Below are 27,081 nucleotides of genomic sequence, written 5' to 3'. Positions count from 1 at the left end.
CAAACAATGGCTGGATGACGACCTGGTGGTCGTCATTACCGTCATTAGCTCTGCAGGTTGCAATTATTGGTGGGGCTTCAGAAGTTCAAGGGGGTCGTCCCGGAAGCACGTAGACTTTTGTATCTGTTTTGGTGACTTGAAATACGACGACTCTGACAAGTAGTTTATGAATGACCCACGAAGGCGGCTTCTGTTAGACCCTTTATGCAAACAAAAAGATCGCCCGTCTCGCGATGGGGTGCGCCCGCGAAATTAATAAGTTCATTAGAGCGCACGGTCTAAAGACCGGTAATGACAGACCAAGCGCCCAGACCCATCTCATCTGTTGATATGATTTAATTACGCAAATAATGTTGGCAGCCGCGGTCTGTCCTTGCCCCAGGCTGGCTGCTTCTGCTTCTGCCAATCTAAACTGAAGCGGCCTCCATTTCGATGATGATCTCGATCTCGAGGGGGTCGTTCGAGATGTAATTCATTCAGTGCAAAACGATGACGACGATCGCGACGGATTGCGTCAGGATCTCCACGGGAGGGGTGGGGGCATCCCCCTCCCCCTCACACTATCAGAGGGTAGAGTGTCAGCCCCGCTACACAATAATAATGATGATGTTGATGATGATGAGTCTCTTTTGTACCGCTCGAGTGGCGGTGTATGACATTGTAAGCTGGAGCAGCGATAAATTGCACTACCCCAGAGCGGTGGAATCTGCCTCTTTGGAATGCTGGCCCAGACCGGGCAGCCAATTGTTGTGTGATGGATTCCAGCTGGCGCGGTCGCGGAGATTATGCAAAGGCCGCGCGAACAGCTGCTGCTTCTGTGGAAGACACTCTCACTTGTTGGCATCAAAAAGGCTGGTGAGCTATGCGCGTCGTGATTGATCGTCCCCGGGTCAGAGATTACCGGGGGAACGTCCATTAAGGTCCCGCTGGTCGTTTTGGAGAAGATTAGCAACGATGAGGCAAGGGTGTTCTCGATTGAGGTGATTTTGCTATTAAAATGAAACCGGTTTAGTGGATGACCGTATACAAAGTCCTTGATCGAGTGATCAGGGCGATGGCGGAGAGTTGGTGTGAGTCACCGAAGGTACTGTATTTGCTAAGATTACTGAGTTGTACAATTTTTGAGCGATGTGAACTCTGAATCTGTCCATAACCTTAAACCTCGATGATCTGATGGACTTACCGAGTGCATTATGAACAATCTGTCTCAAGTATAGTTCAGAGGAGATTTAACAAACCATTTTTTGAGTCAATGCCTCAGTTTTTCACCTCCGTTGATCTGGTAGATATCCAGGTCATGACTTTCGGGAGTTCCTGGATGACCCAAAATAATCCAACATATCGCAGTTTAGTCCACTGAAGTTACCTGAAGCAAAATCGATGGTCAAAATACTCATATAGACACCCGTTGATCAGTTAGACAGCTAGGTCATGACTTTCGGGAGTTCCTGGATGACCCAAAATAATCCAACATGTCGCATTTTAGTCCACTGAAGTTACCTGAAGCAAAATCGATGGTCAAAATACTCATATAGACACCCGTTGATCAGTTAGACAGCCAGGTCATGACTTTCAGGAGTTCCTGGGTGACCCAAAATAATCCAACATATCGCAGTTCAGTCCACTGAAGTTACCTGAAGCAAAATCGATGGTCAAAATACTCATATAGACCCCCGTTGATCAGTTAGATAACCAGGTCATGACTTTCGGGAGTTCCTGGATGACCCAAAATAATCCAACATGTCGCAGTGTAGTCCACTGAAGTTACCTGAAGCAAAATCGATGGTCAAAATACTCATATAGACCCCCGTTGATCAGTTAGATAACCAGGTCATGACTTTCGGGAGTTCCTGGATGACCCAAAATAATCCAACATGTCGCAGTGTAGTCCACTGAAGTTACCTGAAGCAAAATCGATGGTCAAAATACTCATATAGACCCCCGTTGATCAGTTAGATAACCAGGTCATGACTTTCGGGAGTTCCTGGATGACCCAAAATAATCCAACATGTCGCAGTGTAGTCCACTGAAGTTACCTGAAGCAAAATCGATGGTCAAAATACTCAAATAGACCCTCATTGATCAGGTCAAAATGGCCATTTGGCCTGTAAGATTTCTTGATTTGAAATGATCTAAGTGATCAACCAATAACAAAAACACTTTAAGTTGGTTGGGTAGACCTTCCTCGAACTTCACTGAAACAAATCTATCGAAGAGTACAATATCTTAAGCTTATGAGTTCTCCAAATCATCCCCGAAATCATCATTCTCAAATAAAAGAAGCTTTTAACAACTTCCCCGAACCTGCCCGAAACCATTTTGACCGCACTTAATCCCCCAATCACTCCCGAAGCCTTCACCTAATCTGGAGCATCCCATCAAAGTTCCGCATGTCCGCCCCATCGTGATCATCGCCCCGCAACCCCCCCAAAATGGATCCTCTCCCCGCGAGGAAGAAGACATGCAAAGCGGCGGCTGATTTGCTGTCAATCACGACCTGCCGATCGACAGGCGGAAAATCGATCCCAAAAGAGTGCGATCCCCGAAGATCACGCCAATTGTTTTTTACTCCCTCTCGGAGTGGTGAAGATCAGCGATCCCTAAAATGGCCATAGTGGCGGTCAAGTTTGACACTTTGATTGAACTGCTGGGCTTAAGTCACGCGCGCACTTATGGCTAGAACTTGCGTGAAGGTCGCGCCAGCGGATGTGGTCAACGGCGCAGGAGTTGATTGAGAAATTATCTTCAAACTCAATTAATGGACGCGCACGTGGGTTGTACCGCGAGGGATCACCTACGCACCTGGTTCGCACGTCACGCTCAGTTGAAGTGTCCGACGCTGCACCGCGCAGCGGTGAGTAGCAGTAGATCCTGAGGTATGTTTACGTTGAAAGTAAATAAAAAGGGTTTTCAAGTCGCACGTCAAAGCTGCAGTGCAGCGACGTCTTCGGGGGTTTTCCTCAAAGTCACTCACCGAGGTGACCGGCGGACGATGGAACGTGGTAGATGTCTTCATCGTGACGTTTTCCGACACTTGAGAGTTTGTTGAGGTGCGTGGGTTTGAGTTGCTGCTCAATGTTGCAGAACATCTGGAATCAACCGGTATTGTTCTATTCTACACCCTTTACTTGCACGCGCGTCTCTGGTGGTGAGTTGGGGAAGCTCACTAGCTTGCATGCAAGTTGATTAAGAAAGTAGCTCAGAGGTGAAATCAATATAAATCATCTTCGAACCTATCGCGATCTTCGGGGTCACTGCTCCCCCTAATACCGCAACTCATCGAACCCCGTAATAAGCCACCGAAGACTCCTCAAAGCGCCGCCGATCACGTCGCTTGATGAACGGCGCATCGATCATAACCCGAGCGACATCCTATCCATCACGCGGCGACTCCTCGGTGATTTAATGCGCTGCTACACGGCCCGAAATCTGTCCGACGACCCCGCATTGAAACGTCACTTGGCCGCTAAACAAACTAGACCTTTCTCCGAGCGTTGGGTCGCGCCAGCTATTAAATTCCTATCGCGCGGGACTCCCGGACTGGCAGGGGGTCCGCCAGAAACAGATCCACCAACCATATGGGCTTCTGTTTCCCCTCACAACTAAGTAACGAGATGTTTGCTGAAGTTGAGGCCGGGACTCATCTCCCGGGAGTTGATAAGTGAGAGTCGCACCACATGAAATGTCAATCTTCGCGGGGTTTTGAAACCGTGGTTGAGAGGGGAGCCACTCAGGCGTGCCATGGCTGGGGACGGAACATGTGGATTGATGGGAGTTTGGGGAGGTGGAGGAGGTTGGAATCGTATTAATTCCTAGAGCTGGTAGTGACGGGTGGTTTGATCGAATGAAGAGAGAAATTAAAATCCGGGTGATAGAAGGTATGCAAATAAGCTACCGAAGAGTGGAAGGGTTGCCAGATTAGTTGGTCTTCATGGGGTTTTATAAAAAAAAAAATTAACAGACTAATTTGACAAAACAGCTCCGAAACCCCTTTGATAAGAAATGGATTAACCTTCACTTATTGTGATTTCACTACTTGACACCAGAGGTGCTGCTGATGAAAAACAGAAAACACTTCATTTTCGTCAAGGTATGATAGATTTAGGCTCCCTGAACAAGCTCCATTCGACAGTATTGAAATTTAGTGAATTTCCTGGCACAAAATAAAATTGTAAATTTTAAATGACCGTGTGTTCAGAAAGTCAAAATCTATCATACCTTGACAAAACTGAAGAGTTTACTGACATCTAATTCAAAATTTTTGAGTTGTTTTATAACTATTTCAATCCATTTTTATGATTTATTGCAAGGTTGATAGAACCATCGTCAAAATATTAGAGTCAAACGATAGCGATAATGGTTATCTTATCGACGATAACAGACGATAGCTTATGGTTATAAATTGAATCAATCAATCAATATCATGTTAAATTCAATTCTTTCACAAATAATACATTTTTTTAGATAATGTAGTAAGCTTTTGAGTGTGAATGCAAAAAAAAAAAATACAAAATACAAAAAAAAAAGAAAATACTCAAATTTTCATTATTTGCATTATGGGTGCATCGTGCATTGAATGCATTTTCACTGTCTCAAAGTTTTTTTATACAAAAAAGCGATTTTTTGAAAATATTGAAATTTTTATAATTTGACATATTCGTTTCAAACGAAGCAATTTTGTATGCTTTTTCACTTTTATTGGTGTTTTATTTATTAAAAAAAAACTTCTCAAACTTTGACAAAACACCGTATTTTTCTGAAAATACTCAATATTTTATGATTTGCAATATGGGAATCAAACGATTTGAAAATTCGTAAACCGTGAAAATTTTAGAGTTTATTTTGTAAGCCACTGAAATTTTAACAAAATACTGCATTTTTTTCTAAATACAATATAGGTATCAAACCAGGTAAAATTTTAGCAGATTCTTTCACTAATATTGTACAGAATTTTTTTTATTGTTTTACAAAAAAAAACTCTAATAAAAGTGAAAAAGCATATAAAATATCGCTTCGTTTGATACTTATATTGCAAATGATAAAAAATTACAAAATAGTAAGGCATTTTGTGAAAATTTGCGTATTTAAAAAAACTCTAATAAAAGTGTTACAGTAAGCAAAATTTGGCTTTGTTTAATACCCATATTGCAAATAATAAAAAATTTAGTATTTTCACAAAAATACGGTATAATGTGATTTTTTACGGGTTTTACAAAAAAAAAATCTAATGAATGTAAAAAAGCACACCAATTTTCGCTTCCTTTGATACCCATATTGCAAATACTGAAAATTTGAGAATTTTCAAAACAATACGGTATTTTGTGAAAATTTGAATGTTTTACAAAAACCTCTAACAAATGTTTAAAAAATGTATGCTTTTCGCTTCGTTGAAAATTTTCGAAATAGTATGGTTTTTTTTATGAAAATTTGAGTATTTCAATAAATTTCTTATAAAGGTGTAAAAGTAAACAAAATTTTGCTTTGTTTGATACCCATATTGCAAATTATGAAAATTTTAAGTAGTTTAAAAAATACGGTATTTTGAGAGAATTTAAGTTTTTTACAAAAAAGAAATCCAATAAATGTGAAATTGCATAACAAATTTTGTTTCGTTTGATACCCATATTGCAAATCATGAAAATTTGAGAATTTTCAAAAACAGTACGGTATTTTGTGAAAATTTTAATGTTTTACAACAAAAAGTCTAATAAAAATGTAAAAGCATACACAATTTCGCTTCGTTGAAAATTTTCGAAATAGTATGGTTTTTTTTGTGAAAATTTGAGTATTTCAAAAAAGAAATCTAATAAAAGTGTTGAAGTATACAAAATTTTGCTTTGTTTGATACCCATATTGCAAATTATGAAAATTTTAAGTAGTTTAAAAAAATACGGTATTTTGTGAAATTTTAAGTATTTTATAAAAAAAAAACTAATAAATGTGAAAAATCAAACCAACTTTCGATATCAAACCCATATTGCCAATTATGAAAATTTGAGTATTTTCAGAAAAATACAGTAATTTGTGTTTTTTTTTAGTATTTTAGCTCGATACTTACTACATTATCAAAACATTTAGTGAAAGCATTGAAAAATTAGCATGATATTGATAGTAAAGTCAATTTAGACAGATTTTAACGATAACCATCGTTATCGTTATCGAATTTCGATAATTTTATCGTTAATAACCTAGATTTATTGATTCTTGAGATTCTGTATTCTTTTTAAACTTGGCGTAGGTGTTTGCGAAGAGAAACTGTATTTATACGTTATCAGTCAATACTATTCAAAGATGATTTTTTGAATACAATTTCGAGATTATTTTTTCCAAACACTGGATGAGCTTTTGCTACTCGCTACCAGAGGCGCTATTGATGGTAAAGAGAATTTTGTCAGTTTACTAGAACAATTCGCGATTAAAAGCTCAATTATTCCGACAGATGGCGCAAAGCATCGAAGAATGACGATTCAAATTTTTGCTGTTCGGTTACATAGGAATGCAAACTTAAAATGAAATTTACATGGGTAATTCTCTACCAACTCACACGAAATCGGGAAAAGTTGCCCCGACCCCTCTTCGATTTGCGTGAAACTTTGTCCTAAGGGGTAACTTTTGTCCCTGATCACGAATCCGAGGTCCGTTTTTTGATATCTCGTGACGGAGGGGCGGTACGACCCCTTCCATTTTTGAACATGCGAAAAAAGAGGTGTTTTTCAATAATTTGCAGCCTGAAACGGTGATGAGATAGAAATTTGGTGTCAAAGGGACTTTTATGTAAAATTAGACGCCCGATTTGATGGCGTACTCAGAATTCCGAAAAAACGTATTTTTCATCGAAAAAAACACTAAAAAAGTTTTAAAAATTCTCCCATTTTCCGTTACTCGACTGTAAAAAATTTTGAAACATGTCATTTTATGGGAAATTTAATGTACTTTTCGAATCTACATTGTCCCAGAAGGGTCATTTTTTCATTTAGAACAAAATTTTTCATTTTAAAATTTCGTGTTTTTTCTAACTTTGCAGGGTTATTTTTTAGAGTGTAACAATGTTCTACAAAGTTGTAGAGCAGACAATTACAAAAAATTTGATATATAGACATAAGGGGTTTGCTTATAAACATCACAAGTTATCGCGATTTTACGAAAAAAAGTTTTGAAAAAGTTACTTTTTGCGTTTCTCTTTGTTTCGTCGTCCGTGTCTGTCGCGGGTGACCATGAACGGCCATGATCGATGACGACCAACTTTTTTAAAACTTTTTTTCGTAAAATCGTGATAACTTGTGATGTTTATAAGCAAAACCCTTATGTATATATATTAAAATTTTTGTAATTGTCTGCTCTACAACTTTGTAGAACATTGTTACACTCTAAAAAATAACCCTGCAAAGTTAGAAAAAACACGAAATTTTAAAATGAAAAATTTTGTTCTAAATGAAAAAATGACCCTTCTGGGACAATGTAGATTCGAAAAGTACAATAAATTTCCCATAAAATGACATGTTCCAAAATTTTTTACAGTCGAGTAACGGAAAATGGGAGAATTTTTAAAACTTTTTTAGTGTTTTTTTCGATGAAAAATACGTTTTTTCGGAATTCTGAGTACGCCATCAAATCGGGCGTCTAATTTTACATAAAAGTCCCTTTGACACCAAATTTCTATCTCATCACCGTTTCAGGCTGCAAATTATTGAAAAACACCTCTTTTTTCGCATGTTCAAAAATGGAAGGGGTCGTACCGCCCCTCCGTCACGAGATATCAAAAAACGGACCTCGGATTCGTGATCAGGGACAAAAGTTACCCCTTAGGACAAAGTTTCACGCAAATCGAAGAGGGGTCGGGGCAACTGCTGTGTGAGTTGGCGGAGAATTACCCACATCTCTTAGAACAACTTTTGAGAAATAATTCAAGTAGTACGATTGTAAACTTTTTGCCCTCTATAAATTAACGAAAAAAAAAAGATTTTGAAAAAAAAAATAATTTTGTTGTGTTGTGTAAAATGATAGAGCATCAAAAGTTTACATAGGATCAGCTCGAATTTTTGCTCAAAAGTTGTTTTGAACGCTAAATTTAACAAAACAGAATTCGCATACATAACCTCAAAGGGCGGAAATTTCAATCGACATTCTTCGCTCTGTTCTGCCACTCAACACCAGGTGTCGCATATCGTTTGGCTCTTGAACGCCAATAACAATTCAATTTATGATCGAATCAAGATTCAATTTCAACAAATTAAAAGACCAAAAATCTGGCCACACTTCCATCGACCTGCTCGATCTCCTCAACTCCCCACGGAGTGACCGATCTCCGGCTCATACATCATCATCAACCCACAACCAAACGGCAGAAGCATCAACCACAACTCTCACATCGTCACGAGAAGGATGCGAACCCTTCTGTTTGCCCCCAAAACACCGGCAGGGGGTCAAAACTCACCGCCCGAAAAAAAGAAATGAGGCAAAAAATAAACGACTTTCAATTTAATTTGATACCAGAAATTAGATACACTCGCTGTCAGCTATTCATCTGACCTGCTGCAGCAGCTCCAACTAGTCAACCGGCCAGACGGAGATGTCCATCATTCCATCAAAAGAGGTAGATTTTTCCGCGCTGTATTTCTCCGGTTGTTGGTTAAAGTTCGCCGCAAGATATTCGCTTCTCCCTCGTCCTCCAAGCGTCACGTGGTCGATCAATTTAGTACAAATATTAAATTGAGGCGAAATTCTTCCTCCCCAGCAGCGGCAGCCGCCGCGGCAATTCGGATTGACCCGAAACAACTTCTGTGCGGGACAACCGTGGCACGCCCTGGAACTTCCACCGGGTACATTAGAAAAAACTAGGCGGACCCGAGTTGCAACCGTGTGCCATAAGCGAGCACGACACGCGATGTTTTGAGTCCGAACCAGTTGCGAGAGACGAGGGGGCTTTGAGTTCGTTTGGCCAATTAGTCGTGGCACCACCAGGCAAGCGGGGAAACACCCGACGGCCACAATCACAATCACCACCGCGGCGAGCGGAAAGTCAAGTCGTGATAGCCACAATCAACCTCGAAGGGGCTAATCGATCTGCAATGGATGCGCCCTTTTCTGTGGCTTTTCTAAGTGCTGGTGCTGGGGGATGTCGTGTCGTAGGGGACTTGGACAGGAGCTAGATATTGGGAGAGAGAGCATGACGGCTGCGGGACTAGCGGGGAGTGTATAGCAGCGACGTTTTGCCTAATTGAACGATGAGTAGCTTTGGGTTGGGAAATTGGGAGGGTCAGTGGGGTGGACTGGACTGTTGAAGATCATTTTACTGCATATTTTGTTTTACTTTGTTAGGATGACAGAACTTTCCCTACTCGCCGCCGAAGGCGCAGTTGTTGGCAAAGAGACCATGCATTCTAAGAGCAGTCACAATGTTCTGTTTGACATTGTTTGTAGCTGAATGTATCAGGTAAACCAGATTTTTTTTTTATTTTTCATATGAATTTTGGAACCTTTTTTCTCCGTGTGTCTATAACACATGATAATACACAAAAAAAGGTTCTTAAAATCCTATCCAAAAATTTCCTAGAGTTTTTAAGGTCCAATAAGTTTTTTTACGGTCCAATAAACCAAATTTCCAGTTTTTGCTTTTTTTGAAACCACCTTGGGCCAGGGCTATTAAAAATACCTAAAAAGCAAAAACTAAAAATTTGGTTTATTGGACCATTTAAAAAAAAAAAAAAGCTCCAGAAATTAACAATAATAACCTAAAGCAGGCTAAGTAAAAACTTTTTTTGTGTTCAAAATAACATGATAGTCAAAGGAAAAATAAACTACATCCATACAACATTTAAGAAATTAAAAAGTTTTGAATTTTTAATTAGATTTAATATTTTTAATATTTTAATATATTTATTTATTTTTTTATTTTTTTTTTTATTTTTTTTATTTTTAATATATATTTTTTTATATTTTAATATTTTTTTGCCCCCTGACTTTCCGAACCGATTTTGAAGGAGGGCGACATGAATTTCAATAAATATTTGCAACGGCCTTATTTTTGGAGAAAAAAAATCCAGCATTTTTCGCTTATAAAATACTTTTACTTTATACTTTATAAAAAAATAAAATAAAATGTGATATGATAACAGTGGTATTTTGAACTAAAGCAAAGTTTTATTTTTTTAATAAATTGAAATGCATAATTCTGCGTTGAGAATTATCATATCCGAGTTTATTAAAAAATCTTTTTAATTATAGTACCCTTTCGATGTACTTCGACATTATTATTAGTTATTTATTATTTATTGGGCTGGTACGAATTTAATTTAAAGTTTTTAACAATCCCCAAACACCCTCCCCCCTCTTCCATCAAAGTAGGTCTGAAAAATCAGGAGAAAAAAAATATTTTTTTAACTTAAAATGTCAACGAAAATTTAAGTACTAGCTAATAGCAATTGAAAAGCATTCCTCTAAGATCAGGCTAATTTTCAGCATGTTTGAATTTGTTCAATAATCCTTAGAAAATTTTAAAATTATCTTTTCGTCAAATCTAACATTTTTGAAAACTTATGATTGCAAGAACACTAAACTAGTGTAAAATGCATTAAAAAAAAACTAATTTTATTCAAATGTTGAGACGATGATATCTTTTTTTTATTATTTATTATTTATTATTTATTATTTATTATTTATTATTTATTATTTATTATTTATTATTTATTATTTATTATTTATTATTTATTATTTATTATTTATTATTTATTATTTATTATTTATTATTTATTATTTATTATTTATTATTTATTATTTATTATTTATTATTTATTATTTATTATTTATTATTTATTATTTATTATTTATTATTTATTATTTATTATTTATTATTTATTATTTATTATTTATTATTTATTATTTATTATTTATTATTTATTATTTATTATTTATTATTTATTATTTATTATTTATTATTTATTATTTATTATTTATTATTTATTATTTATTATTTATTATTTATTATTTATTATTTATTATTTATTATTTATTATTTATTATTTATTATTTATTATTTATTATTTATTATTTATTATTTATTATTTATTATTTATTATTTATTATTTATTATTTATTATTTATTATTTATTATTTATTATTTATTATTTATTATTTATTATTTATTATTTATTATTTATTATTTATTATTTATTATTTATTATTTATTATTTATTATTTATTATTTATTATTTATTATTTATTATTTATTATTTATTATTTATTATTTATTATTTATTATTTATTATTTATTATTTATTATTTATTATTTATTATTTATTATTTATTATTTATTATTTATTATTTATTATTTATTATTTATTATTTATTATTTATTATTTATTATTTATTATTTATTATTTATTATTTATTATTTATTATTTATTATTTATTATTTATTATTTATTATTTATTATTTATTATTTATTATTTATTATTTATTATTTATTATTTATTATTTATTATTTATTATTTATTATTTATTATTTATTATTTATTATTTATTATTTATTATTTATTATTTATTATTTATTATTTATTATTTATTATTTATTATTTATTATTTATTATTTATTATTTATTATTTATTATTTATTATTTATTATTAATTATTTATTATTTATTATTAATTATTTATTATTTATTATTTATTATTTATTATTAATTATTTATTATTTATTATTTATTATTTATTATTTATTATTTATTATTTATTATTTATTATTTATTATTTATTATTTATTATTTATTATTTATTATTTATTATTTATTATTTATTATTTATTATTTATTATTTATTATTTATTATTTATTATTTATTATTTATTATTTATTATTTATTATTTATTATTTATTATTTATTATTTATTATTTATTATTTATTATTTATTATTTATTATTTATTATTTATTATTTATTATTTATTATTTATTATTTATTATTTATTATTTATTATTTATTATTTATTATTTATTATTTATTATTTATTATTTATTATTTATTATTTATTATTTATTATTTATTATTTATTATTTATTATTTATTATTTATTATTTATTATTTATTATTTATTATTTATTATTTATTATTTATTATTTATTATTTATTATTTATTATTTATTATTTATTATTTATTATTTATTATTTATTATTTATTATTTATTATTTATTATTTATTATTTATTATTTATTATTTATTATTTATTATTTATTATTTATTATTTATTATTTATTATTTATTATTTATTATTTATTATTTATTATTTATTATTTATTATTTATTATTTATTATTTATTATTTATTATTTATTATTTATTATTTATTATTTATTATTTATTATTTATTATTTATTATTTATTATTTATTATTTATTATTTATTATTTATTATTTATTATTTATTATTTATTATTTATTATTTATTATTTATTATTTATTATTTATTATTTATTATTTATTATTTATTATTTATTATTTATTATTTATTATTTATTATTTATTATTTATTATTTATTATTTATTATTTATTATTTATTATTTATTATTTATTATTTATTATTTATTATTTATTATTTATTATTTATTATTTATTATTTATTATTTATTATTTATTATTTACTATTTATTATTTATTATTTATTATTTATTATTTATTATTTATTATTTATTATTTATTATTTTTTATTTATTATTTATTATTTATTATTTATTATTTATTATTTATTATTTATTATTTATTATTAATTATTTATTATTTATTATTTATTATTTATTATTTATTATTTATTATTTATTATTAATTATTAATTATTTATTATTTATTATTTATTATTTATTATTTATTATTTATTATTTATTATTTATTATTTATTATTTATTATTTATTATTTATTATTTATTATTTATTATTTATTATTTATTATTTATTATTTATTATTTATTATTTATTATTTATTATTTATTATATATTATTTATTATTTATTGTATAACCACTTTTGTAGTACTTTTCAAAATATTATCCACTATACAGCGCAGTATTAGACGCTAAATGAGTTTAATAAGTCCGGTTTGACTTAAATTGGATCAGCAAGTGATTAGAAAACAAGGAAAAAACAAGGTCTCTATTCAAACTGTAGTCCTGATTCACCCCAATTGTCGGTACCAAAAAATAGCAGTTTTTTTTTATTCTGAAGAGAAAAATTTATTGAGTCTTAGCGATTTGATTTTTGAGAATATTTTGATTTTGGATATTTTAGTTGAGTTGCTATTTTTTTATTTTTACCAAAATCGAATTGCATTTTTTGGATCACCTTAACATGGCCTAGGTCTTCTAATGGCCAATCAAAAAAAAGGGACAACTTTTTTTAGAATCATGCAGTTTTCGTGGAGATTTGCTGTATATTTCTTCATGATACAATTAGTAAAGTGCAAAGAAAAACCTTTTCACAATTTAAATTTATTCCGAAAGCTTTTCCCCTTACTGAACATTGTCTCGCCGTCCTGCCTTTGCTATTTTATTACTTTCAAAACAAATTTATATCAATTTCATTCTGCGCGCCCTTACCTCAACCTCAAGCCAACAGCACCGCTCGCCTATCCCTCAAGACTTCCCAACGAAACGATGATGCCTTGCAACGGCGATCCGAGCACGCTTCTGCTATTTATTAAGGGTTTATTAGATGGTACTTTAGCCTCATAACTAAGACAGACTCCCCGACATGATTGCAACTCTTGCTTGATCGGCAGCGCGAATTGTGCAACTTTCGGTTGCGCGCGCGCATGATCAAATTAAGTGACCCCCGTTGGTGACCCCTTAACTCAACGCAAAGTTGCATCCAATTGGGTTTGGCATCACCCTAAACAACCAATAAATCGGACCACTTTCGACGGGTTCATCACTAAACGGTGAGCTCCTAAGAAGCGGCCATAAGTAAGACCTCTCTACCCGCTTATCGCCAACTGGGGATCAGTTTTCCTCCTTAGAAAGAGTACAGAGTACAACAGGGCAACATCATCCGGACAACAGCAGCACAAAAACCGATTCAAAAGAGACCCCTCTTTCTCCGGGTCTTGTCTAGTGCGCGGGAGACAAGACCTTTGCGCCATCCTGCCTGTCACAACATTGGCTCAAATTGAAACGTTATAAATTTAAGCCCGTCGCGTAATCTACGCGACCGCTCCAAGATCTGGATTAGGCTGGCGTGGAGGTCCGCAATGCTTGGAGCCTTAATTGAATCATTAATTTCCGGCTCGAGTGGATAAATCTTACGGGAGAGGGGGAAGGTTTTTCATCCTGCTCGGGGAAAAATCGGAGGAAGATCACAATCGTCGATGGCATGACTCTTGAATTCGTAAGGGGGGAGGGGGGAAGAGGACACAATTCAGCCAATTAACTTTTCAGCGGAAAGTGTCCCCCCGCAATCGGTTTCGGTTCGGGTGCTTTTGGTCGTGAAAGTGAAAAACAGGTGAGTTTGCAGCAGGTCTCTAGGATGAAAAGGGGGAAGAAATGTAGCCCGCGACAATGCGCGGTGTCTACCCGAGGAGGAGGTCGTGGATATCTCTCAGTACATGGAACTTTTGAACTGGAAGATCGATAGCTGGATGTCGTGGTTGGGGACAGCGCTGTACATCCGCTTTTTATTTTAGTGAATGGAATTTCTTTCGTTTGATTTGGGTGTAAGGAAAAGGAGGAAGAAACTGAAGACCTTCAAGAATTAGCTGAAATCCTCGTGATGTTGGACACGTGCCAGTATTTTGAATGGAACTTGCATCAAGAAGACTTGTAAATAAAAAAGGGCTTAGGTAGTTTCTTCTTAAACAATATTTATTCAGATTGCCATATTATTTTATAAGTTTCGTTTTTCTTATTCAATCAGTGTCAATACATTTTAGCTTCCAAGTTAAACACATGTTTCACTGCGGTGGAAACTGATCTGACGGTATCTTTTCTCTAATCCAATACCGGTAAAATCCTACCGTTGCTTTTTCGTGTTAATATGGCTGAACTCATAAAAACTATTCTCTCTTACTCAAAGCAGTTATTAGGGCCATTTTTCTTAAGAAGCTCTTGTACAAGAAACTTTAAGAGCTTTGTTTCTTGCGAAGCTCTTGTTCAAGATTAAGCAAGAACATGTAGACTGCAGTGAGCTTTAAGGCGATTTTAATCAAGAGAAATGGCGTAGTACTGCGACCGTAGCGCATGCGAATTTTAGTTAGCAGGAGGTAGATCCAAAACGTTTTTTATGGTTATTTTTGCATCGTTGGATAAAAAACAAAATACATTTTTTTCATATTCTTTATTCATTTATTTGATTGGGATCATCATAAGTTTTCCTCGCATAAAGGAATTTACCGACGACACAACAACACTGATTTTAATAAACAACACTAGACCAACGTTAAAACACTAGCACTCCGCGACGAATTTATCCGCTTCTCGGAACGCCTTGTCCAGCTTATCCTCGAAAGGCTCTGACGGACAAACGGATGGCTTAACTGATGATTTGTAGCTTGTCGATTCTGCGCGTTGGCTTCACGGTAGCTACGGAATCGGCGCCCATGATGATTCTCGTGTTACTCAATCAACACGTGCCGGAAAAAAAACATCTACTGCCCATGCATGTCAATGGACCAAATCGGCATGTACTCGATCACCCTCGGATAGGTGTACTCCGTTACATCCGCGCTGGAGCCGGAAACGGGCGAAAAGTATCACTTGTTTACCGGGATCACAAGTTTTGGTAAAAGTTTCTTTGACACTAATCCGACCGACTGTACAAAAAAATGTGATTTGACAGATCAAGTTCAAATAATCTAGAAATATGCTTTCATAGAACAGAGTAGTTTTAATTTAGTCTCAAAGCAGTTTTGACAATGCTTAAAAGTCTTATAAATAACCTCTCTGGGATAGCTTTAAGAGAAACAATGAAGTGTGATATAAAACTATGTTCCATGCTCTTAAAGTATTCTTAAAGATATTTTTAAAACTTTCGTATCATAAACCCAGCAAGTTTTGATCAATGTTTTCATAAAACAGAAAAGCAAATTTCAAACCATTCATAAAACCTGTTAAGAAGTAAAGACATTTTGCTTGTTACTTGGGCAGCATTCAACATCACATGCCAATGTACGTTTCCCTACACGCTAACGATTTTACTAGAATCAAAAAGCAACATTGCGCAAAACGATACAATTTTGTATGGGTAAAAGCTGTTTTTTTTATCTTTATATTTAAAAAAATCCATGTTTCACGCTTATTGGAACCGGACTTATATCAATCACGAAAATCACGTTACAGACCAGTTTTGAGGACCGGTTTAAATGTAGTATCAAACGTGGATTTTTAAAATATTAAACTCAAAAAAAGAACCCCAAAAGCAATCCCTGATGCCACATTGAATTTCTGGTGAAAATTTGATTAAGCCGGATTAAAAAATACAAAAAAAAATTAAAGAAAAAATACCGATTCTGTAGAGAACTGCTCCCATACAATAAGCTTCCAAAACAATGCTCTACATTCTAATACCAACATAAAATTATAAATATTATAAAATTTTCTGTATTTTACGAAGTTTTGGTAATTTATTTTTAGTATTTAGGAAGAAACGCACTGAGAATGGTTCTGAAACTTATAATCTAGATCATTTGAAAAAACATCAGGAAATAAATCAATTATTTTTCCATGAAGCAAATCAAGTTCTAAAGGAAAGTATAAAATTTACTGTAATTCACGTAGTTTTGGTATTTTTTTGTATTTAGGAAGAAACACACACAGAATGATTCTGGAACTTATAAGTTAGATCATGTGAAAATTTTTCATAAAATAAATAAATGATTTTACCATGAAGCAAATAAAGTTCTAAAGGAAAGTAAAAAAATCTGTATTTTACGTAGTTTTGGTAAAATTGTGTTGTATTCAGGAAGAAACACGCTCAGAAAGATTCGGAAACTTATAATTTAGATCATTTGAAACATTTTCATAAAATAAATCAGGAAATCAGGAAAAATAAATCTAAAGGAAAGTAAAAAAAAATCTGTATTTTACGAAGTTTTGGTAAAATTTTGTAGTATTCAGGAAGAAACACACTCAGAATAATTCGGAAACTTATTATTAAGATCATTTGAAAATTTTTGATGAAATAAATAAATGAGTTTACCATGAAGCAAATAAAGTTCTAAAGGAAAGCATACAATTTTTTGTATTTTACGTAGTTTTGGTAAAATTTTATAGTATTCAGGAAGAAACACACTCAGAATGATTCGGAAACTTATAATTAAGATCATTTGAAACATTTTCATAAAATAAATCATGAGCATGAGCATGAGCATGAGCATGGTTGACTGCCAATGAGCTGCTACTCCGTTATTGACAGATCAGCTGAAGTTAAACAATGAATCAAAAATGATCAGTGGGAGCCAACCATTCGTTCACTGTTTAACCTCTGAAGATCCCTACTTTATTAGTCAATACCGGCACCCTCCCAAGAAGCCTGCAGTTCAACGAAAGGGAGGAATGTTAGTCCGATAGTTGAAGTTGCAGACTCATCAAGCACACAGTTTTTCGCTATATACTTGTTGATACCGCTTGAGACCGTTGAATCCACAGCATCTCCTTCAAGCATCACGTGATTATTATTTTTTTTGGGTTAGTAGGATAAGGTATTGGCTTTTCGATGCCTCCCGAGCTACGATGCTATGGGGAGGACTTTCATAACAGACCCGTCGGCGAGCCTTCCGAGCAACGATGCTATGGGAAGGTCTTTTTGGTTAACACACAAAGTCAGTCACACACAATTATTTCACTCCACTATTAATTAATCCAAAATGTCAGTGCGTCTTTCGATCATTATATAGAAATGGCTTTTTCACCATTAAAAATAAAACCTTATTCAAAACATTATACACAATTTACCAGACGCCGTGCCTTCCGATCAACGATGATATAGGAAGGGCTTAGAAAATCACAAAACAATTAATTAAGATCTCAAAAAAAAAAATCACAAAAAAACACCAATTACTCAACGAAAATTACGCTCAAGACACAAATAATTCAGTAAGTCATGCTATTATTCGATCACCACAATCACTCACCCCTAACGAACAGCGACACAAAAGCACACAAAAAAATAACCTGCATAATCACGATTTCGCGTCCCCACTTCCAGCGCACCAATGATGCTATTATTCGATTAGCACAATCACTCATCCGATACGAACAGCGACACAAAAGCACACCAAAAAATTAACCTGAATAATCACGATTTCGCGTCCCCACTTCCAGCGCACCAATCAAACATTTTCATAAAATAAATCAATGATATTACCATGAAGCAAATAAAGTTCTAAAGGAAAGCATAAAATTTTCTGTATTTTACGTAGCTTTGGTAAAATTAAGATCATTTGAAATTTTTTGATGAAATAAATAAATGAGTTTACCATGAAGCAGATAAAGTTCTAAAGGAAAGTTTAAAATTTTCTGTATTTTACGTAGTTTTGGTAAAATTTTGTAGTTTTCAAGAAGAAACAAACTCAGAATAATTTGGAAACTAATAATTCAGATCATTTTAAAAAATTTCATAAAATAAAACAATGATTTTACCATGAAGCAAATTAAGTTCTAAAGGAAAGTATAAAATTTCCTGTATTTTACGTAGTTTTGGTAAAATTTTGTAGTATTCAGGAAGAAACACACTCAGAATGATTTGGAAACTTATAATTTAGATCATTTGAAACATTTTCATCAAATAAATCAATGATTTTATCATGAAGCAAATAAAGTTCTAAAGGAAAGCATAAAATTTTCTGTATTTTACGTTGTTTTGGTAAAATTTGTAGTATTCATGGAAGCAACACACTCAGAATTATTCGGAAACTTATAATTTAGATCATTTGAAACGTTTTCATAAAATAAATCAATGATTTTACCATGAAGCAAATAAAGTTCTACAGGAATGTATAACATTTTCTGTATTTTACGTAGTTTTGGTAAAATGTTGTAGTATTTAGGAAGAAACACTTCCAGAATGATTCTGAAACATATAATTTAGATCACTTGAAACATTTTCATAAAAAAAATCAATGAAATCAATGATTTTGCCATAAAGTTCTAGTCATAAAATGAGGCATTTTCATTTTTCTGTAGTTTTACGTAGTTTTGTGATTTTTTTGAGAAAATAATGGAAATTTGAGAAGCTCATCATAATCCTGAGATCATAACGGAAATTTTGATATATAATTTATGGGTTTTGCTAACATTTTAGCAAAGTTATTGTATTTTGCAGCGTAGCAAAAATGTTCCTGCTTGAGTCGCTTTTCGGAAATACACGCGGAAAAAAAGTTGCTCCGACTAATTTAGCCGTAGTAATTAGAGGATTTATCAAATCGAGATCTGCAAAGTTCTAGGCTCATCTGGAGATCCGTACAAATCTCTGGGAAAAGGAATCATCCAGATTGGTTGAGTTTTGGCTGAGAACCAGCGAGTTGAAGTTAGCGTTCCAACTTTTTTTCCGCCTTGGACGGAGGAGTGTTAAACTGTGTAAAGTTGTTTTAAAATCTTTTTCGAGAAATGATTCTTACCACCGTGAAACATCACTAAATAATTGCTCAGAATGAACGCTACAGCTACGATCCATCTCAGACTCATTTTAATTCCGTACTGTCGATAGCACTCTCAAACTCAATAGCTCCAAACAACGGCTAACACTTTAGCTCCTACACAGTAAAAAAATCATGGTAATATTACGTCTGAGAAGGGGTAAAAAATTTTATGTCAACAAAAATGTGTAATTTTACCTCGGGACCATCCATAAACCACGTGGACACTTTAGAGGAAGGGTGATTGTCCACGCTTCATACAAATAAGATTTTATTTGCATGGAAATTGTCCACGATGAAATACAACAGACATGACAGGGTTTGTTTTTACAGGACTTCTCTTCGCTAGGAGACGGTGTTTTGTTTTTGGGTTTGTTTTTTGCAGGCCACCAATTACCTACGTAGCATTTTTTAACGAATATTACCAATGCTGCATTTGGTCACAGATCATGAATGAAAACCTGTTTTAAAAAAAAACGTAGTTTGCTGAAATTTATTGAAGTTCTAAACCGCTATGAAGATAAATCTTTGAAATGTCCTAGGCTTATCGTGTGTTAAATTGAAGCAAATTTTAACAAACTGTTTTTAATTGATTTCAATTTCCTATTCTTTTTCTTATCCCCCTAAGTTATGCTAAGTTATTTGTGAATAGTATTCAATAATTAAAAGTATGATAAATTCACAGCCATAAAATGTGTGAATTTGGAAAGTGTAATATTACTTCAATTTAAACTGAAAAATTGGTAAATTCTCCCATTTTTAAAGGTTAAACTACAAATTTTCTGACATAAAAGATGTACACATTCCCAGATGTAATATTACCATGATTCTTTTTACTGTGAATCTTAATAAGCTTATCGCCTGAACAGCTTTGAGGAATGTTTATTCCGTTAATGTATGTCTTATCTTAAAACATGCAAGATCAAATGACAGTCATATCGATCGCTAGGCGAATAATAATTATAAAGAAAATAATATTTGTCAATAAATAAAACATATCCCCCTATCTAGCATCTTTATCTTACGATTGGAATCATATTTGAGTTTTTTACTGTTTATATTGAAAAAAGAAGAATAATCTAAACAGCTACTTGTATACAAGAAAGAAACATTACAATCCATTTAATTATTTGTTGATCCCGTCCTGTAAAATATTTCCAAATTGCACTGATCGTTTCTTATTTTGTCTTGCAATTTTCAAATTTGCATGACCCTTTTCCCCCAGCTCCTGCAACTACCCGAAGAAAATAGATTGAAACGTGCAATCAATTCACAACTGGCCATAACGCCACCCCACTACCTAATGGGCACGAGCCAACCTTCGCTAATACCAAACCAATTTGATCATCGTTACCCCGAACATACTCCGTGTGCGCGCGCTCGCGCAGTTCCTAACAAATCATTACGACTCCAAATCCGACCCCGGTCTAGCCACCTCTTGGCCGCCGCCGCCGCTTAAGAGAGTCTTCAAAAATTGCTTCAAAAACCACACCAGATAATGATCGAGCATCACGATTCCATTTCTGTGGGTCTCTCGGTATCACGCGCCCAACAACAACAACCGCCGAAGACGACAGCGGCGCGGAATCACGGAAAACAAACATGTACCCCGACCCCCTTAACGGTGGAGGGCGCCTCCAGAGACATGACCGCGCGTGGCGAAGAATGATCTCCATTATGCTGTGTGGAGCTTCCCTCCTCCCCTTGAAGCTCATCAGTGTCCCGTGTCGAGTGGTCTGCAAATAGCGGAGAGTCGGCACACGCGGCACAAAACTGCACTAAATATAATTTTCTTCTAGCAGGCTGCGACTTGTGGGGGGGGGGGGAGACACCCACGTGCCATCGTTTATGCAGGACGGGGGATTACCCCCTCCTCTTCTTGATCCGAAGTCTGCGAAATGGCAATCTAGGGTGAAACCTAAGGTATTGAGCGCAGCAATTGAATATGGAAAGCAGCGATAGCAGGAGATGGATTTATGGGCGACGTTTAGATCTTCCGCGAGTCGAACCCCTCTGATCTGAATTTTTCAATTTTCAATTCAAACAAAGATTTAGTATGACTTGGTTATGGTGATGAGCTAATCGGAACCGTTTTTGTCTATCCCATTTGAAGTGCCAAGGTGCACTTCAAAATATCACAACTTGATGGCTATTTAAACATTTCTCCAACAAATTTCCTCTAAGAATAAACCCTTTGTACTGAATGACCCAATTAACGATTGCCTTCTCTCCCTCCAACTTTCCAGACTCTAATCCGGGGAATGCCATCGCCGCCAGCCGCCGACATCCAGTGAGAGCAGAAGACGCCTGTTTGCGAGAAGATGCGAGAAAAGGATCACTCCCCGCGAAAGATGCTTCCCAGTCCCAAACAGGGCGCGGTCTACCCGCTGCTCGGCCTCGGTTCAACCCTGTCGGCGCAGCTTCCGTTTGACTTTTCCAGCACGGGGGGAAGCGGCGGCGGAGCAGGGTCTGGCAATCGGTCGTCCTCGTCGAATCTGCTGCACCAGCAGCAAAGTTTGCTGGATCAACCGCTGGATCTGCGGGTAGATCATAAAAAGTCGAGCAGTAGCTCGACGTCCGATGAGGAGGATCAGGGGCAGCGATCGAGTGAGGAGTTAAAGTTCCAGGATAACAACAACAACCAGAATGTAAACAACAACAACAACACGGACAGGAATACGAAGAGTCCGAGTCCGATAAGTAACAATAACAACAACAACAGTGTAAAGTACACCAACAATAACCACATCAGCGTGAAGGATGAGTTCCGAATATCCAGCATAGCGAATCACAGTCCACCGATCTTCCCGCCGCCCGGCATCAACCCGTTGATGCTGGAGGCGATCGCGAAAGCCGGCTTACCGCTGCCAGGTTACCGAAATTCCTTCCTGCCGGCACGATCACCCGTCCCGTACGACCTGCAGCGGCTCAAGGAGCGGGACGCGATCGCGCAGAGCTTGCTCCGGCAAGGCACCAACGGCAACGGGATCCCCAGCAATAACAACAACAACAACAACTCGAACAGCATCAACCACAACCTGCCACCGGGAGCCACCAAGAACAAGGATCGCTACTCGTGCAAGTTCTGCGGCAAGGTGTTCCCACGATCCGCCAACCTGACGCGGCACCTGCGGACCCACACCGGCGAGCAGCCCTACAAGTGCAAGTACTGCGAACGTTCCTTCAGCATATCCAGCAACCTGCAGCGCCACGTGCGGAACATCCACAACAAGGAGCGACCCTTCAAGTGTGCCCTCTGCGAGCGGTGCTTCGGCCAGCAGACCAACCTCGATCGGCACCTCAAGAAGCACGAAGCGGACGCCGCCGGGCTCGGCCTCGGCCTGGACGAACGTCTCCGCGCCGCCCGGAGGAACTCCCGCGGAATCCCCGAAGATTCCTACTTCGAAGAAATCCGCTCCTTCATGGGCAAAGTAACCCAGTTACCGATCCCCCTCCGGATGCAACCTCATCACCACGCAGCTGCCGCCGCCCAGCAGCAGCAATCGCAACTGCACCAGCAACAGCTGGCGGCAGCGGCCGCCCAGCAACACCACGCTCAACAGCTGGACCAGAGTTCGTCCCGCAGCTCGTCGCCGGCCGGCTCGGAACCGGCCTCGCCGGCGGGCAGCTCGCACAGCGCGTCCGGCCACCTCGAGATCAAGATGGAGGCCAACGACGAGGACGAGGACGAGGAGGGCGAACAGGTGCAGGTTACCTGACCGGGTGTGCTCGGGTCACGACGGCACGTTACGCAATGTACAAGTTAAAGAAATTCCTGTTAGCACTCGGTAAGAACACTATACTGGAGAGTTGCGGAGGTTGCGGGTTGCGAGCGGGGTTGAAATTGGGTTATCTGGACAAGAAGGTTACAGAGAAACCTCTCTTTTTACGCGGAGGCGTTACGATTTTTATTTCGTCGATTTCTCTTGAACCGTAGAACATTTTTGCAAGCTTCAAACAATGTTTTGTAGATCTGAACAAAATCTAAAAATTGCTTTTAAAAGATTGCAAAAATATTGCGTCTTTAGTGAGAAATCGACAAATCAGTAAAACGTAACGCATCAAGTAAACAGAGGTTTTTCTGTATTGCTTTTTGCATAACGATTAGGAAACGACATTAATTCCGTCAAAGTTATGAGTCTTGAAAATGCTCAAACAATTAATTTTGGTAACACCTTTGTGACGTTACAGACGTCTCGATCCATATAATTAAAAAACAGAGAAACCTCTTTCTACGCAGAGGCGTTATAATTTTTATTTTTTCGATTTCTCCTCAACCATAAAGTATTTTTCAAGTCTCAAAATACGTTTTGTAGATCTAAACAAAACCTACACAGTAAAAAATTGTGTAAATTTGGAAGTTGTAATTTTGTAAGGCTGAACACAGTTAAACCTCGCATAGTGCGCAGGCGTTACGCTTTGTATTTCGTATTTTTTTCAAAAACGACACAATATTTTTGCAGTCTTTTTGAAGCAATTTGTTCGTCTTGTTCCGTTCTACAATTAGCATAAAAAACATTACAAAAATATTATGTCGTTGTAGAGTAATCGAAGCAACAAAAAGCGTAACGCCTGCGCACTATGCGAGGTTTAACTGGATCACATCTTCAATGATATAATTTTACCTCAATTTAGACTGAAAATGTTGAATTACATCAGAAAGGAGGTAAAATTACACACTTTCAGAGGTAAAATTACACCTTTTTTCTAACATAAAAGTTTTCCAGATGTATTAGTATAATTTTTTTTACTGTGTAAAAATGGATTTTAAAAGACTGCAAAAAAAAATTCGTTGTTGCAGAGAAACCGACAAATTGGACACAATTAACGCATTGCGTTAAAAGAGGGTTGCCTTTAAAAAATAGTAGACATTTTTAAACCTTTTACGTTTTGTCTTTTAACTCAGATAACTCAATCTTGATACAGTGAAACCTCTTTTTACGCAGTGCGTTACGTTTTTTCTAATTTGCCGATTTCTCTGGAACTACGCCACTTTTTTGCAATCTTTTAAAAGCAATTTGTAGGTTTTGTTACGCTTTTTGAAGCTTGCAAAAATATTGTATGGTTTTAGAGAAATCAACGAAATAAAAAGCGTAACGCCACCGCGTAAAAAGAGGTTTCTCTGTACAGTGAAACCTCTTTTTACACGTTTGTCGAACTTTTTTGGAACGACACAACATTTTTGCAATGTTTTAAAACAATTTTTAGGTTTTGTTCAGATCTACAAAACGTTTTTTGAAGCTAGCAAAAATAATGTATGGTTTAAGAGAAATCTAAGAAACAAAAAGCGTTAAAAAGTTTGAAATCTAATTTTTGATTAATCCTTTAATTACTTGAAAAAACTTTGAAGGCTGAAGTTTTTTGGTTTAACTTGAAAAAAAGTAATAAAATGATACAAAATGTACAGAAGAAAGACAAAAAACAGCACAAGTGATGGCGTTACGTTTTGTATTTCGCCGATTACTCTGAAACGACACAATATTTTTGCAATCATTTTGAAGCAAATTGCAGATTGGAACAAGACGAACAACTTGCTTCAAAAAGATTGCAAAAATATTAAACAGTGTTTGATAAATACAGTTAAACCTCGCATAGTACGCAGGCGTTACGCTTTGTATTTCTTCGATTTCTCAAAAACGACACAATATTTTTGCAGTCTTTTTGAAGCAATTTGTTCGTCTTGTTCCAATTTACAATTAGCTTCAAAAACATTGCAAAAATATAATGTCATTTTATAGAAATCGAAGAAATAGAAAGCGTAACGCCTGCGCACTATGCGAGCTTTAACTGTAAACAAGCGTAATGCCTAGGTACTATGTGAGGATTAACTATATGTATTTGGCCAGTTTCTTTGGATTTTTTCATCTTTTCTACAAACTTACAAAGTACGTTTCGTGTCAATTTAAAAATTGCTCAAAGTAGTTTACAAAAATGGTTTCACGGTACACAAAAAATATCAAAATTAAAATCGTAACGCCTAAACTTTAAAATGGCATTTTCTTCAAATTTTCAAGTTGTTTATTTGTAAAACTCAAAATAAATTCGTTTGTCCAGATATCCATCTTTAAGATCCATTTAGTAACTCACCAAGCCTCCCAACTCCAACCACTACTTCTCACAGACAAAAAACAAAACAAAACGAAAACCGCTGGTTACACCACGTTACTGTAGATTACCAACTTAGTCCTTGTAAGCCACCGTCAACGCGGCCGCCTCCCTCTAGTTAGTTTCGTAGGCTCTGTTCTCGTGTTTTTCCCCTCCTCCCAGATTTATTGTAAATTGATGACGTTAGCGTTTAGACGATACATACAAAATACTCGTTTTGCCATATGATCTTTGTTCTCTAGCTGTAGCTGTAAAGTGTAGACAATTACATTGTTTTTTTTCTGGGTTCGATAGTGACAAAAAAGAACGAAATGAACAAAAAAACACAAACGACACACAAATGTATGAAATGAGAAAACTGTTCAACCAAAGCCAAATACGCGATATTCGTACTAAAATTAATGCAGTTGTGTATGTGAATGTAAAGTATTACTTTTTAAACAAAAGAAACGATAGCAATCACGTTTTGTAGAGCAAAAATAAAGTTTGACTAGTGTTGACAAGTATTTGTTAAAGTTTATCATTGGTTAGTTGATTAGGTTCGATTTTTATTATGTCTTTGTTAACTCACTTTTACCTAACTAGTTTAATGCATCCGATTTTTTTTACTCAAATATAGTCCCTAGACAAGCAGAGCACATCACAAAATCAAGCACGGCTATAATGAATCAATTTTAAATAAAGAAATAAATGTGAAAACTTTGTGATCTGAACGAAAGTATTGTTACAACTCTGAGCTTTTAATGTTAAACAAAAAGGTCAACAAACCAGGCTACACCACAAAACAGATACAATTCACAGAAAATGTGTTCCTTACAGCGACGAATGAGCACCGGTTACAAGCGAGAAGATTTAGTTACCATTTAACAATAGAACGTAGAGATGAACTATTTTACGCAGCGAGAAAAAGAGATCAAACAGAAAAAAGAGTGCAGAAAGCGAAAAAACAAACAAACAATTTACCATTTACACTAAAAGCACCTAACCCTAGAAAAGAAGAAAAAAAGTCGACCCTATTCCGTCCTAGTGCCTTACACCTAAGTTAATCGAGTCGTTTACTTTTCACACATACTCCTTGCAAATCATTTCCTCGTCCCTGCTCCCACTCACTGAAATCTCCCTCACACACACAAAACCACATTGTTTAATTGTTACATTAGATAGAATCGATGTCGTCGCACACGCAAATCCTTAGTCTAAATTTGAAATCACATTGTGCGATGTACTTGTACAGGAAAAAACAAAAATAAGTAAAGCACTCAAACAAACTCACACAAAATATGAAACAAAAAACCGCGCGATGACCGATGTCGAGCGACTTATTTGTACCTTTTGTAATGAATAAAGTGATTAATTAAACTCAAATCA

At 35.0% G+C, this 27,081-nt stretch overlaps 1 protein-coding gene across 2 annotated transcripts in view; it reads left to right on the top strand.

Moving 5' to 3' along the window:
• LOC120419466 (MDS1 and EVI1 complex locus protein EVI1-B-like) overlaps positions 1-26,776 on the top strand; it is a 136,905-nt gene extending 110,129 nt beyond the window's left edge. For both annotated transcript variants that reach the window (XM_039582151.2, XM_052707718.1), the window contains exon 4: positions 21,855-26,776. In XM_039582151.2, coding sequence (XP_039438085.1) covers positions 21,930-23,327 — 1,398 coding nt within the window. In that variant the 5' untranslated portion in view covers positions 21,855-21,929 and the 3' untranslated portion in view covers positions 23,328-26,776. The remainder of the gene's footprint in view (positions 1-21,854) is intronic.
• Positions 26,777-27,081: the final 305 nt, after the last annotated feature.

The sequence above is a fragment of the Culex pipiens genome, chromosome 2, assembly GCF_016801865.2.
Source record: "Culex pipiens pallens isolate TS chromosome 2, TS_CPP_V2, whole genome shotgun sequence".
Lineage (NCBI taxonomy): Eukaryota > Metazoa > Arthropoda > Insecta > Diptera > Culicidae > Culex > Culex pipiens.
This window is presented reverse-complemented; position numbering and strand designations above follow the sequence as displayed.